Raw genomic sequence first — 13,090 nt, 5'->3', positions numbered from 1 at the left:
GTTTATTTGGGGGTGTTTACAGATTTTTGTGGATTTCTTTAATTTTAGTTTTTTTTAGAGTAAAGTCCAAATAATGTATGTATGTAGACTGGGTCTCGCTATGTTGTCCAGGCTGCTGTTAAAATCCTGGGCTCAAGAGACCCTGCCACCTCAACTTCTCCAGGACTACAGGTCTGCACCATCATGTCCAGCTGGAATTATTTTTATTTATTTATTTTTTTGAATTTTTTATTGGTGCATTAGAGTTGCACATATTGATGGGATTTGTTGTTCCGTTTTCATACATGCTTACAATAAAATTTGGCTAGTATGGAATTATTTTTAAATGGTGTCCTTTCTGTGTCTCCAAAACAGTCCTATACATGGTACATTTTTCTGTGAGTGGACTCCCTTGCTTCACTTTAGTGGTAGCTGATACATACCTGTTCTTTGGTTCTGTGCCTAAATGTTTCACCAGTTCATTGGGCAGCCTTGTCAAGGTGGGGAAAGGGCTCCCAACTGACGATATTAGCTTCTGGTTGCTGCTGGAATAAATGATCAAAAACATATTGGCTTAAAGCAACACAGATTTATTATCTTGTAGTTTTGGAAGTCTTAAAACCAAGGTGTGAAATATACAATAAAAATTTTAAATGGTAACAACAACAACAACAAAAAATCAAGCTGTGTTCTCTCTGGAAGATCTAGGGGAAAATACATTTCCTCATCTTTTGCAGCCTCCAGAGGCCATCTGCATACCTTATATCATGGCTCCTTCTTCCTGCTTCCAAGTCAGCAGAGTAGCAGCTTTAGATCTCTCTCTCTCTCTCTCTCTCTCTCTCTCTCTCTCTCTCTCTCTCTCTCTCCTTCTATTGTCACATCTCCGTCTCTGACTCTGACCCTCCTGCACCCCTTTTATAATGATGCTGGGCCCATCCAGATACAATACAGGCTAATTTTCTCATTTCAAGATCTTTAAATTGCATGTGCAAAGTCCCTTTTGCCATGTAAAGATAACATTCACAGGTTCCAGGTGACTGTCCTTGGAGGGCTGTTATTTGGCCCCACAACCATGGTCAGGGACTAAAGTCTCCTGGGACCTGGAGCTTTTTGTGTTAAAACCAAGAAAGTCTCCACCAAACTTGGACAGTTGGTTATCCTAGAAAGAAGCTTCTGGTTGTGGAAAAAAATATTTCTTCTTGGGAAAGTAGAAAAAGAAGATGAATACCAATAACAAAGCTGTAAAAGATCCACTGTTTTCCCAACAGCATTTCTTAGGGAAAAAGCAACGTTTTTGTTTGTTTTGTTATGGTCCAGGGTCTCACACATGATGGACAAGGCTCTACCGTGGAGCCACATTCCCAGCTCTTTTTATTTTACTCTGAGCAGGGTCTCACTCAGTTGCCCAAGCTAGCCTCTAACTTGCAATCCTCCTACCTCAGCCTCAAAAAGGTTATTAAGGTGTGGAAAAATAGATTTGTGGTTTAAAATAGAGCCCAATTCCATGCAGGTGACAGAGCTGTCACCCTATCGTGAAGCCATGGTGGGCTTCCTGCCTTATGGGTCCTCTTCCTGCCTTTAGTCCTTCCCCCTCACCTTCCATCCTATCCCCCGCCCCAGTCCACCCACCCACCCTGTTAAATTTAGACTTACAGTCTGTGGGTTTCCAAAATAATTCTCTCCTGTGTTTTTGAGTCTCGCTGAAGGGAGAGCTTCATTCTGTGTCATATTTTTGTGTGTATATTTAGTTTGTGTCATATTTTTACCCATATATTTAGCTTTCCACTTCTGAAGAAATAAATATGTATATTAAAAAAAAAATCTTTTTCAACAATGGGTGAACTCCAAGAAGCCAGAAGGTTTTAGGAGACTGGGTCCGGGATGGGAATCTGGATGGTTTTTGCAGTGGAAAGGATTTAATAGGGCCAAACTTCTGAGGTGGCTCTTCAGGGCTGGTTCATTCCACAGGGCCTGTCAGAAGTGACAGGTGTGGAAGTGAGGTCATAAATCACTCCTCCTCCCTGAAGACAAAGGGACTTGGATTCTCTCCGGCTGAAGGTAGTGGAACAAATGGGATCACCAGTAATGAGGGAGCAGCGTGGCCTCCAGGTGACATCCTGACAGCTGGCACAGGACTAGGGGCAGTGGCTGTAAGAACCAGAGGAAGGGCTAGAGGTCGGGAGCTAGAGAAGGTCAGGATTCCAGGGGTTCTGGGAAGTGTTTGTGCTTTCTCTGGTGAGTTCAGACAGCCAGAGGCGCCTGTCGTGGGGCCAGGGGAGCTGGAGGGAGGCAGAGATATTCAGAGTCTCGGGGTCTCCAGTGCATCTTCTTGGCAGGCTGCTGTGTGCCTGGGTGTCTGCTTAGATGCATCCCAACCCCTGAGTCTCCACTGGCCACAGAGACTGGGCAGATGGACACACCACATCTGGGTACCCCATCATCCCCTTCGAAAAGCTAACTTTCATCAGTTGCCTTCCTGAGTCAGAGAAACAGGACCCCAAAAAGAGGTCTCTCACGCTCAAGAAAAAAACTGTGGCCTTGTAACCTCAAGGGACTTTGTATGTCATTGCTTCTTCTAGAGTCAGGGGTAATGGGTCCAAGGGAGAAAGAAGGCATCGTGTTGGTGTCCTGTCCTCCCGGTCCTCTGAGGTCTGATGACAAGCATCTGCAGATGGCCAGCCATGCAAGGGGGAGCAAAGCTGATGGCTTTTCCTGGAGGGGGCACATCCATAACTGGCCTGTGCTGACTGGGGGTGTCAGCCCACCCAGCTAATCCTGTCCAGGGGATGCCAGGGAAGTGCCCATGGCCCCACCTATGGGTCAAATATCAGAGGTAATACCTACCCTTTCAGACTTATTTCAGACTCAAGTATAATTTTCACTTATGACATGATTGGTCCACCTTCCTCTCCTGGCTGTTGGTTGTCAGTTCCCAGTTTAAGGTCACCTATGTCAGGGAGGTGTCCCGGGCCACCCCATCCCACCGGGATAGCTCCCTCCTGGAGTCCTAGATCACTGAACATCCCTGCTGTTCATTTGGGCATCTATTATCTATACTGTGTCCACTCATCAAACATCCAAACTCCTTAACCATGAGGACTGTGTCTTGTTTTTCTGAGCCCCTCCCAGCAATTGGCCCAGAGCCTTACACATAATAAACCCTCATCACATATTGTTAGGGGATGTTCAAGGTTCAGCTTGGTGGCCTGGGGTGGGGGGCTCAGTCTCCTTTACATTTTTTTTCCTTTTAATCCTTAAACAGAGATAACTCTCCTGGAGGGACTCAGCTTGATTTCTTCCTTTATTATCCAGTGTTTGATCTTTCTACAATTTAGAATGTTTACAAATCCACACAGCCTTTGTGAAATTCCCAAACCAGGAAAATACAGCCAACTCCAGCTGTGAAGACGGCTGAGGAGGGGTCATTTCTGATTGCAACCGAAGGGTTAAAAATTGAGATAGTATTGATGCCCTGACCACAGTGTTTCCTCCATTAACTCCCTGGAAGGGGAGAGGAGATTACGCACCTCAGCCAGGAACCAAGGTATGTGTCTCATGAATTTTTATTAACAGAAAAATCCTGTGTCATGTCTGTCTTAGTGGGTCAGTCCAGCACTGGCTACCAGGAAGGGAGATTTAACTGGGTCCAGGTGGCCTGGGATAAGCCGTGGGACACAGTAGACCCTCAGGGTCCTGAGGGCAGGATACAGAAATGGTGCTGCTAGCTGTGGGCATGGACCAGGTAAACCAAAGAGCAGGTCAGACCTGAGTGTAAAAATGTTGGAGCAATTTGGCTCCTTCCCTGGGACAGAACTGGTGGACAAAAATAGACTACATTTTTTTGGAGGCCTGGCATGAAATTAAATTCCAGGGCCCAAGCTACAGCTCTGCCAATGGGCTGGCTTCCTGCCAGTGTCCAGAAAGTCTTTGTCATGCAAGGTGGAGGTGGTGGCCCAGTGGGAGAGGAAGGAAAGCCTTTTTGTACCCCCCCCTTAACCTTGCAGGGGGCTGCTCTATCGTTAGTCTATATATATATATTAGTTGTACACAATACCTTTATCTTATTTATCTTTAATGTGGTGCTGAGGATCAAACCCAGGGCCGCACACGTGCAAGGCGAGCGCTCTACCACTGAGCCACATCCCCAGCCCCTATCTTTAGTCTTCACTGTTCAAAACATAGTCCTGTAGTCCAGCAGCATTAGCTCTTTTGCAGGCGAGAGCGAGTATGTCAGAAATGCTGATTCTCAAGCAAGTGAGGCAAGGGGATGCCCCTCAAGTGCAAAATTTAAAGGAGCACCCAAATGCTCAATAATTGAGATATACACTATTTTAAGATATCAAAATTAATGCAAAAAAATCATGATGAACAAAATATCAACATTTTAACCAAAGGCACTCTCTGACCCAGTACTGGAATAATCTCACCCTGCTCCCCTCACCTTCGTCTCAGCTTTGATCTCAGGCTCCACCCCAGACTACAGAATAGGAATCTACTTTCTAACAAGATTCCCCCCCCCGCCAGGATTCCCATGCACATCAAAGTGTGAGAAGCACCGCTTTAGAGGACACCCTGCCATGCCTTAACAACCCCAAAGCTTGGCATTCAGAGGGCAGCAAAAATGGAAAGGGAGGGGCAGAGAGAAAGTTCCAGAAGCCCCCAACTGGAACCAGCTTGCTTGCCACCTTAAAACTGTGATGTGTGAATTAAAAAAATCTTTTTTAAAAAATAATTATCAACTCATGGGAGAGTTGCAAGGATAATACAGAGAGATTCCAGCTGCCCTTCATCAGTTTTCAACAGTGGTTATCATCTTAGTCCATTTGGACTGCTGTAGTGAAGTACCTTAGATGGGGTAACGTATAAAAAAACATGAATTCATTGTTCACAGTCTGGAGGCTGGAAAGTCGAAAATCAAGGTGCTGGTGGATTCCATGTCTTGTGAGATTCTGCTCCTCATAGACCTTCTGTGTGTTCTCACATGTGGGGAGGGCAACAGCAGGGCACAGGAGCTTCCTTGGGACTCTTTCATACTCTTAAAATCTTTCTGGGATGTTGATAGGAATGCATGAAATTGATATAGCATTCTGGGAGGAATTAACCTCTTTACTGTGTTGAGTCCTCTAATCTATGAAAGCTATTTACTTAGATCTTTTTTTATTTCTTTTATCAGCTTTTTGTAATATTTAACATACAAGCCCTGTATCTGTTTTTTTTTTAAATTTATACCTAAGCATTTCATTTTTTCTGAATGACAAGTTGCCTTGTGTTTTTAGTTCAGTTTCCATGTGTCTGTTGTTAGCATATAGAAATAGAATTCATTTTCTTATGCAGATCTCGTATTTTATGACCTTGCTGAACTCAGCTCACGTCTTAGTTCTAGAAGTTTCCTTGTGGATTTCTAAGTAAAAACCATCATGTCATCTACAAATACAGATAGATAGTTTTTCGAAATTTCCCTTTTTTTGATTCTTCTGTCCTTCATTTCTTTTTCTGACTTTACTGTGCTTGCTAGAAAGCTGGTCCAGTGTCAAATAAAAGTGGTAAAAGCAGAGGTCCCTGACTTGCTCTTGATCTTAAAGGGACGTGCTTTGTCTTTCACGCTTGACGTTAGTTGTAGGTTTTTATAGGAATTTCTTTATCAAGTAAAAGAATTTCCTTTTTATTCCTACTTTACTGACAATTTTTGTCATAAATGAAGGTTGAATTTGTCAACTGCTTTTTCTGCATCAACTAATAGAATCATATGATTTTTCTCCTGTTAATAGGGAGGCTTACACTGAATGATACCTCAGATAGTGAAACAGCCTGCATACCTGGAGTCCAGGCCTCTTGGTCATGGCATAAAATTATTTCTTTTTATATATGTAGCTGGATTCTATTTGCTAATATTTTGTTAAGGATTTTTTATGTACATATAGTCATAAGTGATGTTGATCTGTAGCTTTCTTTCCTTCCTTCTTTCTTTATCTTTGCCTGGTTTGGGTATCGGGATAATACACAAAATGAATTGGAAAGTTGTAGAGTTGGTAATTCATTAAATGTTTGATGGGAACCTCTAGTAAAACCATCTGGGCATTGTGCACATTTATATACATAAATATAATTTATGAATTATATAATTTATATAATTTATAAACTTGAGTTGATCCTCATTACAATCTTGCAAAGAAGGCATTTTAAAAATATGGAACTTAAAGCTCAGAGAAATTAAGTGCCTAGCCCAAGGTCTAAAAATCTTCTTATCCCAAGTTCAGTGTCATTTCCAGTATTCCACAGTTCTGGGTTTGTCTAGGCAGACTTTTCAGGCATTTGAAATCTCTTTGGGAAACAAGGAAAGAGAATCATTGGATGTGTTCCCTGTCACTTTTGTTTAGCTGGGTTCCAGTTCTTTCTTGCTTGACATGCCTTTCAAGGTAGAGAACAACAAGACAACTAGCAAACTGCAGAGTTTAAACCTAGGAATCTCAGTAAGATCTTATAAAGGCACAGTCTGAAAGATGGATGCTCCTTGCATGGCTGTGATATGTCCCGCTGAAAAGCCCAGGGGCAAAACAAGAAAAAATATCTGGATAGAGGAGTGAATCCTGCTTTCTGTGTCCCTAAGCATTTTCTGGAAAGTTACCATGGGTCATCTCCCTTATCTACCCTCACCACCCACATCAAAATTTCCATTTTGGAATGATTATCTCTCTGTGTGTGTTACAGATCTGGGATTGAACCTTGGTCTGCTAGGCAAGTGCTCTGTTACAGAGCTTCACGCCCCATGCTTTTTTTTATTTTTGAGATGGGATATCACCAAGTTGTCCCGGCTGGCCTCCATCTTGTGATCCTCATGGCTCAGCCTCCCAAATCACTGGGAGCACCAACATGTGCCACCACGCTCTGCATTTTTATCTCTTTTAAAATAGGTCTTTGACACCCTAGACATTTTCCACCACTTTCACTATGCCTTCTGTGAATTTTTCTTCCAACTCAGAGCATGTCACATCCCTGTTTGACAGCCTTCAGTGATTCCCTGTTGTCCTTAGAGGCCGTCTATATGGTTGGTATCTATGTATGTTTATGGTTCTCAAACTTTCCAGAACAGGAGAATCACCTGGGGAAAACTACTTAAAAATGCAAAATGTTAAGTCCTAACCTCAGACTCTGGTTCAGTTAACTCTGGACTTGGGACTTCAAATCTGCATTTCAGTGTCCAACTTCCAGGTGATTCCCATGCAAATAGTGTACAAAATACATATGATGCAATAGTTACCCTGGGTAAAGTTCACACCCCTTGACCTGCTTTCTGGGTCCACAGCAATCCAACTTTCTCAGCCCACAGCACCCTTCCCTTGCTCCCTGCTCCCACTCCCAGAAGACCAGCCACAGCCCAATCATCATGCTGAGACTAAACCTGTTGGGGAGCCGGCTTTTCATGGTACAATTTCTGCACATCAACTGGAACTCCTCACTCTGCTTAGAAGACTCACCTTCACTCTGTCTACTGAAGCCCTATCTTTCTTCAAGGCCAAATTTTAATTAGTCTACTTTTTCCAAGAAGTCATTCTCGGCTCCCCAGGGGGAAATTCCTTTTCTCCTTCCTCTTCGCGTCTCAACGATGGCACACAGTAGTTCAAACTATAGCTTTGCCACCCACTGCTAGGTCACGACCAGCTTTTTATTTAAATTTATGATTATTAGACTAAGAATACACTGGAGAATAACAACGCCTAGTACAGTAATGAGGGTCTTGTAATATGTTCCAGTTAAATATACATATGTGTGTTTTGTGTCCTGATTTCAACGCATCCCAGACTGTAGGTCGTAGTAAAACAAGAACATTGAAGGCCACTGCTGTAGCACTCATCCAATTCAGTCTCGTTAGAACCATCAGGATGACTTTCTGTTTCCCCGTTATGTGAACCTTTGAAGAATAATAAATAAAGTTCTCCTCACCCTCACATTCCTGTAGCATCTGTCAGGGGGGTTTTATGCTCAATAAACATTTACTAAACTGAATTGAACTGCATGATCACAGTAACTCTTCTGGGTTTAACTCTTCAGGGTTATAGGGTTGGGGTGATTCCTTTCAGAAACTGTCTCTTTTCAAGGCAGGGAAGGTTGGAGCATTGCCTGGAGAGGGGGTTCTTTGTCTTGTCCAGGAAAAAGACAGCTTCTGAGGCAACTCATTGGTACAGTGGATTTCCCTGAGAATTCTGGAGCGAAGTCTGAGGATTGGAGTGGGCGGTTCTCTGGACAAAGAGAGATGACTCAGCAGAAGGACACCCTAAAGAAGCAAGAATAGGGACAGGCAGATCCATAAGTGTTCTGGGTGTGAACATTTAATGAGCATCCACTGCTCAATAAATAAGTCACTCTCTTGAGTGCTTAAGAACCAAAGGAGTCTTTAGCCTGGGTGACAAACTGGACCATGCTTGGACTACAGTTGTGTTTTCTTAAACCTTCCCAGTGCTTCCAAAGGCAGTGTCACTGTTTGACCTATGTGAAGCTGCATGCAAATCATTTCATGCTCAGCTTGCTTCCCACTCCTGTGTTAATTGCACATCTCTTTGAGCCTGAGTTGGGAACCTCTTTCCTACTGCAAAGAAGAGCCCTGTCTTTGAGGAACTCAAGAGAAGAGAAGTTGGGACAACATCTTTCAGAGACAATTTCCAGGCCCCTGGGACTGAGTGCATAGGAAGTAGTAGGGCAAAGTCCAGAAGAGGGGACATAGGACCGAGAAGGCAGACTGGAGTGGAGTTGAGCAGGGCTTCTAGTGAAGTGCTTGGGTGAGGAAACAGTAAGGAGAGGGCACTTTTTGGAGGGAAGGGCGAGTAAGGAAGTCCTGGCTGATTGCAAAAGAGGACCTGTGACAGCCAAGGGCCAGATGTACATGATCATGAGGAAGACTGGGATGGGAAGAGCCAAGAGAAGGGAAGATGGGCTGTGGAATTCATTCAAATATCAGAAGAGTTTAATTACAAGGCCTTGAACTTGGCCTCAGCATAAGACTTGGAAACAAGTGAAATAATATTGCTCTTTTAAAAAGCAAATGTGATACAACTATTAGAATAGCTAAAACCCATAAAACCAACAACATGAAATGTTGATGAAGACATGGAGCCACAGGAACTCTCACTCACTGCTGGTGGGATTGCAAAACGGTACAGCCACTTTAAGACAATTTGCCAGTTTCTTATAAAACTAAACACAGCCTTAACCATATGATCCAGGGCCACATTCTAGATGTTTACCCAACTGAATTGAAAACTTATGTCTACACAAACACCTGCACGTGAATGTTATACCAGCTTTATTTATAATCATCCCAAACTGGAAGCAACTAAGATGTCTTTTTGGCAGATTGATGGGTGAACAAATAGAGCTATATCTAGATAAGGAAATACTATTTAGTGATAAAAAGAAATGATCTGTTAAGTCCTATAAAGATATGGAATAAATTAAAATACATATTGCTTAATGAAAAATAGAAAATCTAAAAGGCTTTGTATGATTCCAACTATATAGCATTTTAGAAAAGGAAAATCTCTAGAAAGGTTAAAAAAAAATCTGTGGTTTCCAGAGGTTGAGGTGAGAAGGAGGGACAAATAGATGGAGCACGGCAGCTTTTCATTTATTTAATGAATACCCTATATGATGCTATAATGGTGGTACATACAGAGCTCTGTAGCACAGAGTGAGTCAGTGTGAATCATGAACAATAGTTAACAATATGTTCGTATTGATTGGTCAGGTGTAGAAACACTCTATTCTGGCACAAGATGATCAATATAATGAGGGACACTGTTAGGTGAGAGGTAAAAGGAGGGCTGAGTATATGGAATTCTATATACAATCTGCTCAATTATTTTGTAAATCTAAAACTGTGCTCAAAATAGTCACTCTCTCTCTCTCTCTCTCTCTCTCTCTCTCTCTCTCTCTCTCTCTCTTATTATTTTTTTTTAATCAAAGAGATTTCACATTGAAAGAGTAAAAAGAAGCAAATGTGGTGGGAATTATTTTTAGGTGTTAAAGAGAACCAGTAAGACAATCCTGGAGAACGCTTGTCAAATGCTCAGCCGGCCTCAGCTCTCACATCCACATTCCTTCACTGTAAGATCCCCATCCTTTCTCTGAGACGCAAGCTCAGGCCCTGTTGGGATTTGTATAAGGAGCCCCCTAGGAAGCAAAATATGGCTAGACTTTCAGCTCCTTCCTAGTTTGCTGAGCTTTGTCATGAAAATACAATTGAGCTTGTCTGATAAATTCGGATAAGCAATATCACATTCCTTCCAAAGGAAAGAAGACTTTTCTCTGGCCAATTTTTTTTTTTTTTTCTCAGCCAAGGGTAATGACGGTGGACTTGCAATTCTCCCTAATTATGTGAAAGGCCCTTTACCTTGTTTTGGTGGTTTTTCTCTTCTTAGTAACTAGATGAAGCAATCAGCACATCTTTCATATCACAAGGAGCCCTTTCCCCCCTGTCTTTTTAAACTACTGCTTCTCATCGGAATTTCTGCAAGTGACAATAGAGGTAAATTCCAACCGGTTTCTCTAATGGCTCTTAATGAGGTGTTTGTCTTAAAGCCCTCCTTGGGCTCCTCTGACAGAGAACCTTTAAAACTGGATTAATCCTCTTGAGTTCTAAATCCTTTCGCTTCAGGGGCTTCCATAACCTTTTGAATCACCAGCATTTGCTTTGAAAGTTGACACTTCCTATTTAAATGGCAAGAAATAAGCCTTGGCAGTGGAGAGCTGAACATATTGATTTCAATTATCACCTTTAATCCACACCTTTCCTCTTTGTCACGTGTGATTTTCTTCTCTTAATTAGAAAGAGCCAGGGATTATCTGCACAAAACTGGAAGGTTTATCGTGATTGGCGGGATCGTCTCCCCGGTCCACGACTCCTATGGAAAACAGGTGAGTCTCTTCCTTTGCCCTCTGCTCCTTCACCCCACCCCTCTCACCTGATTGCCCCTCTGGATAAAACTGCCCCCATGGTCTGCGATGCTAAGATCCTTGAAAATGCAAAATACTCCAATACAGAGTCCCTTCTGAGTGCCCCTTGTCTCAGGACATCAGTTAGACCTGAAGGAGTGGGTGTTGGGGCAGCAGCTGGGAGCAACTGCTGCCAGAGACAGGCAGCCACACACAGTGCCATGCCCAGACAGAGCTCATTAGAAGAGGAGCAGGCACGCCCGCGTGTTGTCCCTTGGCCTCAATGCCAAATTGGCACCTGGTTATGGGTTGAGCAGCCCGGGGCAAGTCTTTGTTGGGATTTTAGGAGAAAATAGCCTATGCCTTTAAAAATCTGATTTAAAATTCTTTTGCCTGCCCCTACCTTCCTGTGTCACTTTTCCTGGTCATACCCCTTCCTCCCACAGACACCTATGGTAGGCGCTGGGGAAGCCATCTGTGTTGCCGGGCTGTGCCATAAGACCAGGCTGAGTTAGGGCTCCCCTCTGTGCAGGGCACACTCCAGCCTGGTTGAGCTGGTACCCTCCCACCTCCATCTTCCTTTTTCCTTCCCCTCGCGGCTCCATGCCTGTCTGTGGGGCAGATGGACAAGTAAAGGGGTCACAGCTCTCATTCCCTCTCAGCACCAAAAACTGGTGGCACTTCAGTAACGGGTGGGCTTGGGCTGCCGTTCCAGGGGTGCTGTGGGGAACAGGGGCCTCCCAGTGACTGCTCTGTTGCTTCCCAGGGCCTCGTGTCCAGTCGACACCGCCTCATCATGTGTCAGCTGGCCGTCCAGAACTCCGACTGGATCAGGTAGGGCTGGCCGCAGGGGCCAGGGCAGGCCCTGAGCTCACTGTGGGTGGGGCTGGGAAACAGGAAGAGCCCGCAGTACTTTGGACCCCGGGAGGGCAGGGCGGTGGAGGGAGGCTATCAGCCGTGGACAGGTAGACCTCCAGGGGTGGCCCAAGTGAGAATTTCAGTTTTGCCCTCAGCGATCGAGATTTTGAAACTACAGAGGGAACTTCAAGGGTTTCCTCGGCTTTGGCACATCTGGGTCCTGGTGTGATTCTTAGAGCTTCCATAAGCATCACTGGGTTTGGGGGGACACCTGGCCAGAAAAATCCCCAATACCCCCCACTTTCAGTCCTCTTCACTTCCAGTAACTCTCATTTCCTTTCGGAACGTTCCGTGCCCTTGGCAATTGCCCATTCCTGGGACCCACACTGACTCCGGGACAGAGGTGTGGGACCTGTAAGCATTGCCCCGAACGGTGTTCAGACTAAGTCACACCCAGAGAGGGCCTTTCCGCTCCTCGCTTTGCCCAGTCAGACATGCCCCTAAGATGGCAGTGTTCCCCTGACCCCATCTGCCGAGCTTGCAGCGTAATTAAAGCAAGCTTCCAATAATTATGCTAATTATTCTCCCCTAAATTCCTACCGCTATCATTTGCATGAGATGATGATGTTTTTTAAAAAGTCGCAGCACACCATTTGTGCTCTCATTTCCCCTGTGGAGAGATAAGCAGCACCTCAAGGTCTCCCCGAAAGGAGAGAAGTGATGGGAAGCTGAGCTCAGACGAGGGGGGCAGAGTCAGCCCAGGAGGGACAGTGGGCAGGCGGAAACGAGGGCAGCCAAGGGAAGCGACAATAATGACTACACGGTGGTCCTGGCCACTGGAGCGCAGTGAGTTGTGTGAGAAGCATGTGCCCTTATGGACTTTCTCACCCCCTCGAGACACAGGTAGGTAGAAAGACAGCTGCTCTTTCTCAGATGGGACACAAGCCAGGAGAAGTCAAAGGGCCCGAGCGACAGTCCATCTGTGGTCGAGTCAGGATTAGAAATGAGGCTTCTCCAGGTCTCCCAGGGAAATGGAGTCCAATCGGGAAAACATTAAGCAGGAGGCTGTTCCTGTTTGGATATGCTTAGAAGATTCTGGAATAATTTCCTTATTCATTCAGTAAATATTTACTGGGTGCCTACTGGCTGCCTTACACTGTTCCAGGCACTGGTTAAATCAGAATTGAAATCACCACCAGAATTGAGATCTCCAGGGAGTCTAAGAAGGAGCTGTAGAGACGGGAGCTGGCAGGCCCCCAACCCAGGGAGCCTGTGTAGCCAGGTCAATGTCTGGTCATCTCTGGCACCTTGTGCACCCAGAACAGGG

At 44.5% G+C, this 13,090-nt stretch overlaps 1 protein-coding gene across 1 annotated transcript in view; it reads left to right on the top strand.

The window, feature by feature from the left end:
• The window catches only part of Nmnat2 (nicotinamide nucleotide adenylyltransferase 2), a 142,192-nt gene that overhangs the window by 97,644 nt on the left and 31,458 nt on the right, over window positions 1–13,090 (top strand). Inside the window, exons 2-3 of the mRNA XM_005319713.4 lie at window positions 10,799–10,887; window positions 11,672–11,739. Of these exons, the coding sequence (XP_005319770.1) occupies window positions 10,799–10,887; window positions 11,672–11,739 (157 nt within the window). The remainder of the gene's footprint in view (window positions 1–10,798; window positions 10,888–11,671; window positions 11,740–13,090) is intronic.

The sequence above is a fragment of the Ictidomys tridecemlineatus genome, chromosome 10, assembly GCF_052094955.1.
Source record: "Ictidomys tridecemlineatus isolate mIctTri1 chromosome 10, mIctTri1.hap1, whole genome shotgun sequence".
In the NCBI taxonomy this organism is placed as follows: Eukaryota; Metazoa; Chordata; class Mammalia; order Rodentia; family Sciuridae; genus Ictidomys; species Ictidomys tridecemlineatus.
The sequence above is the reverse complement of the archived record's forward strand: the minus strand, read 5'-3'. Positions and strand labels throughout refer to the sequence as shown.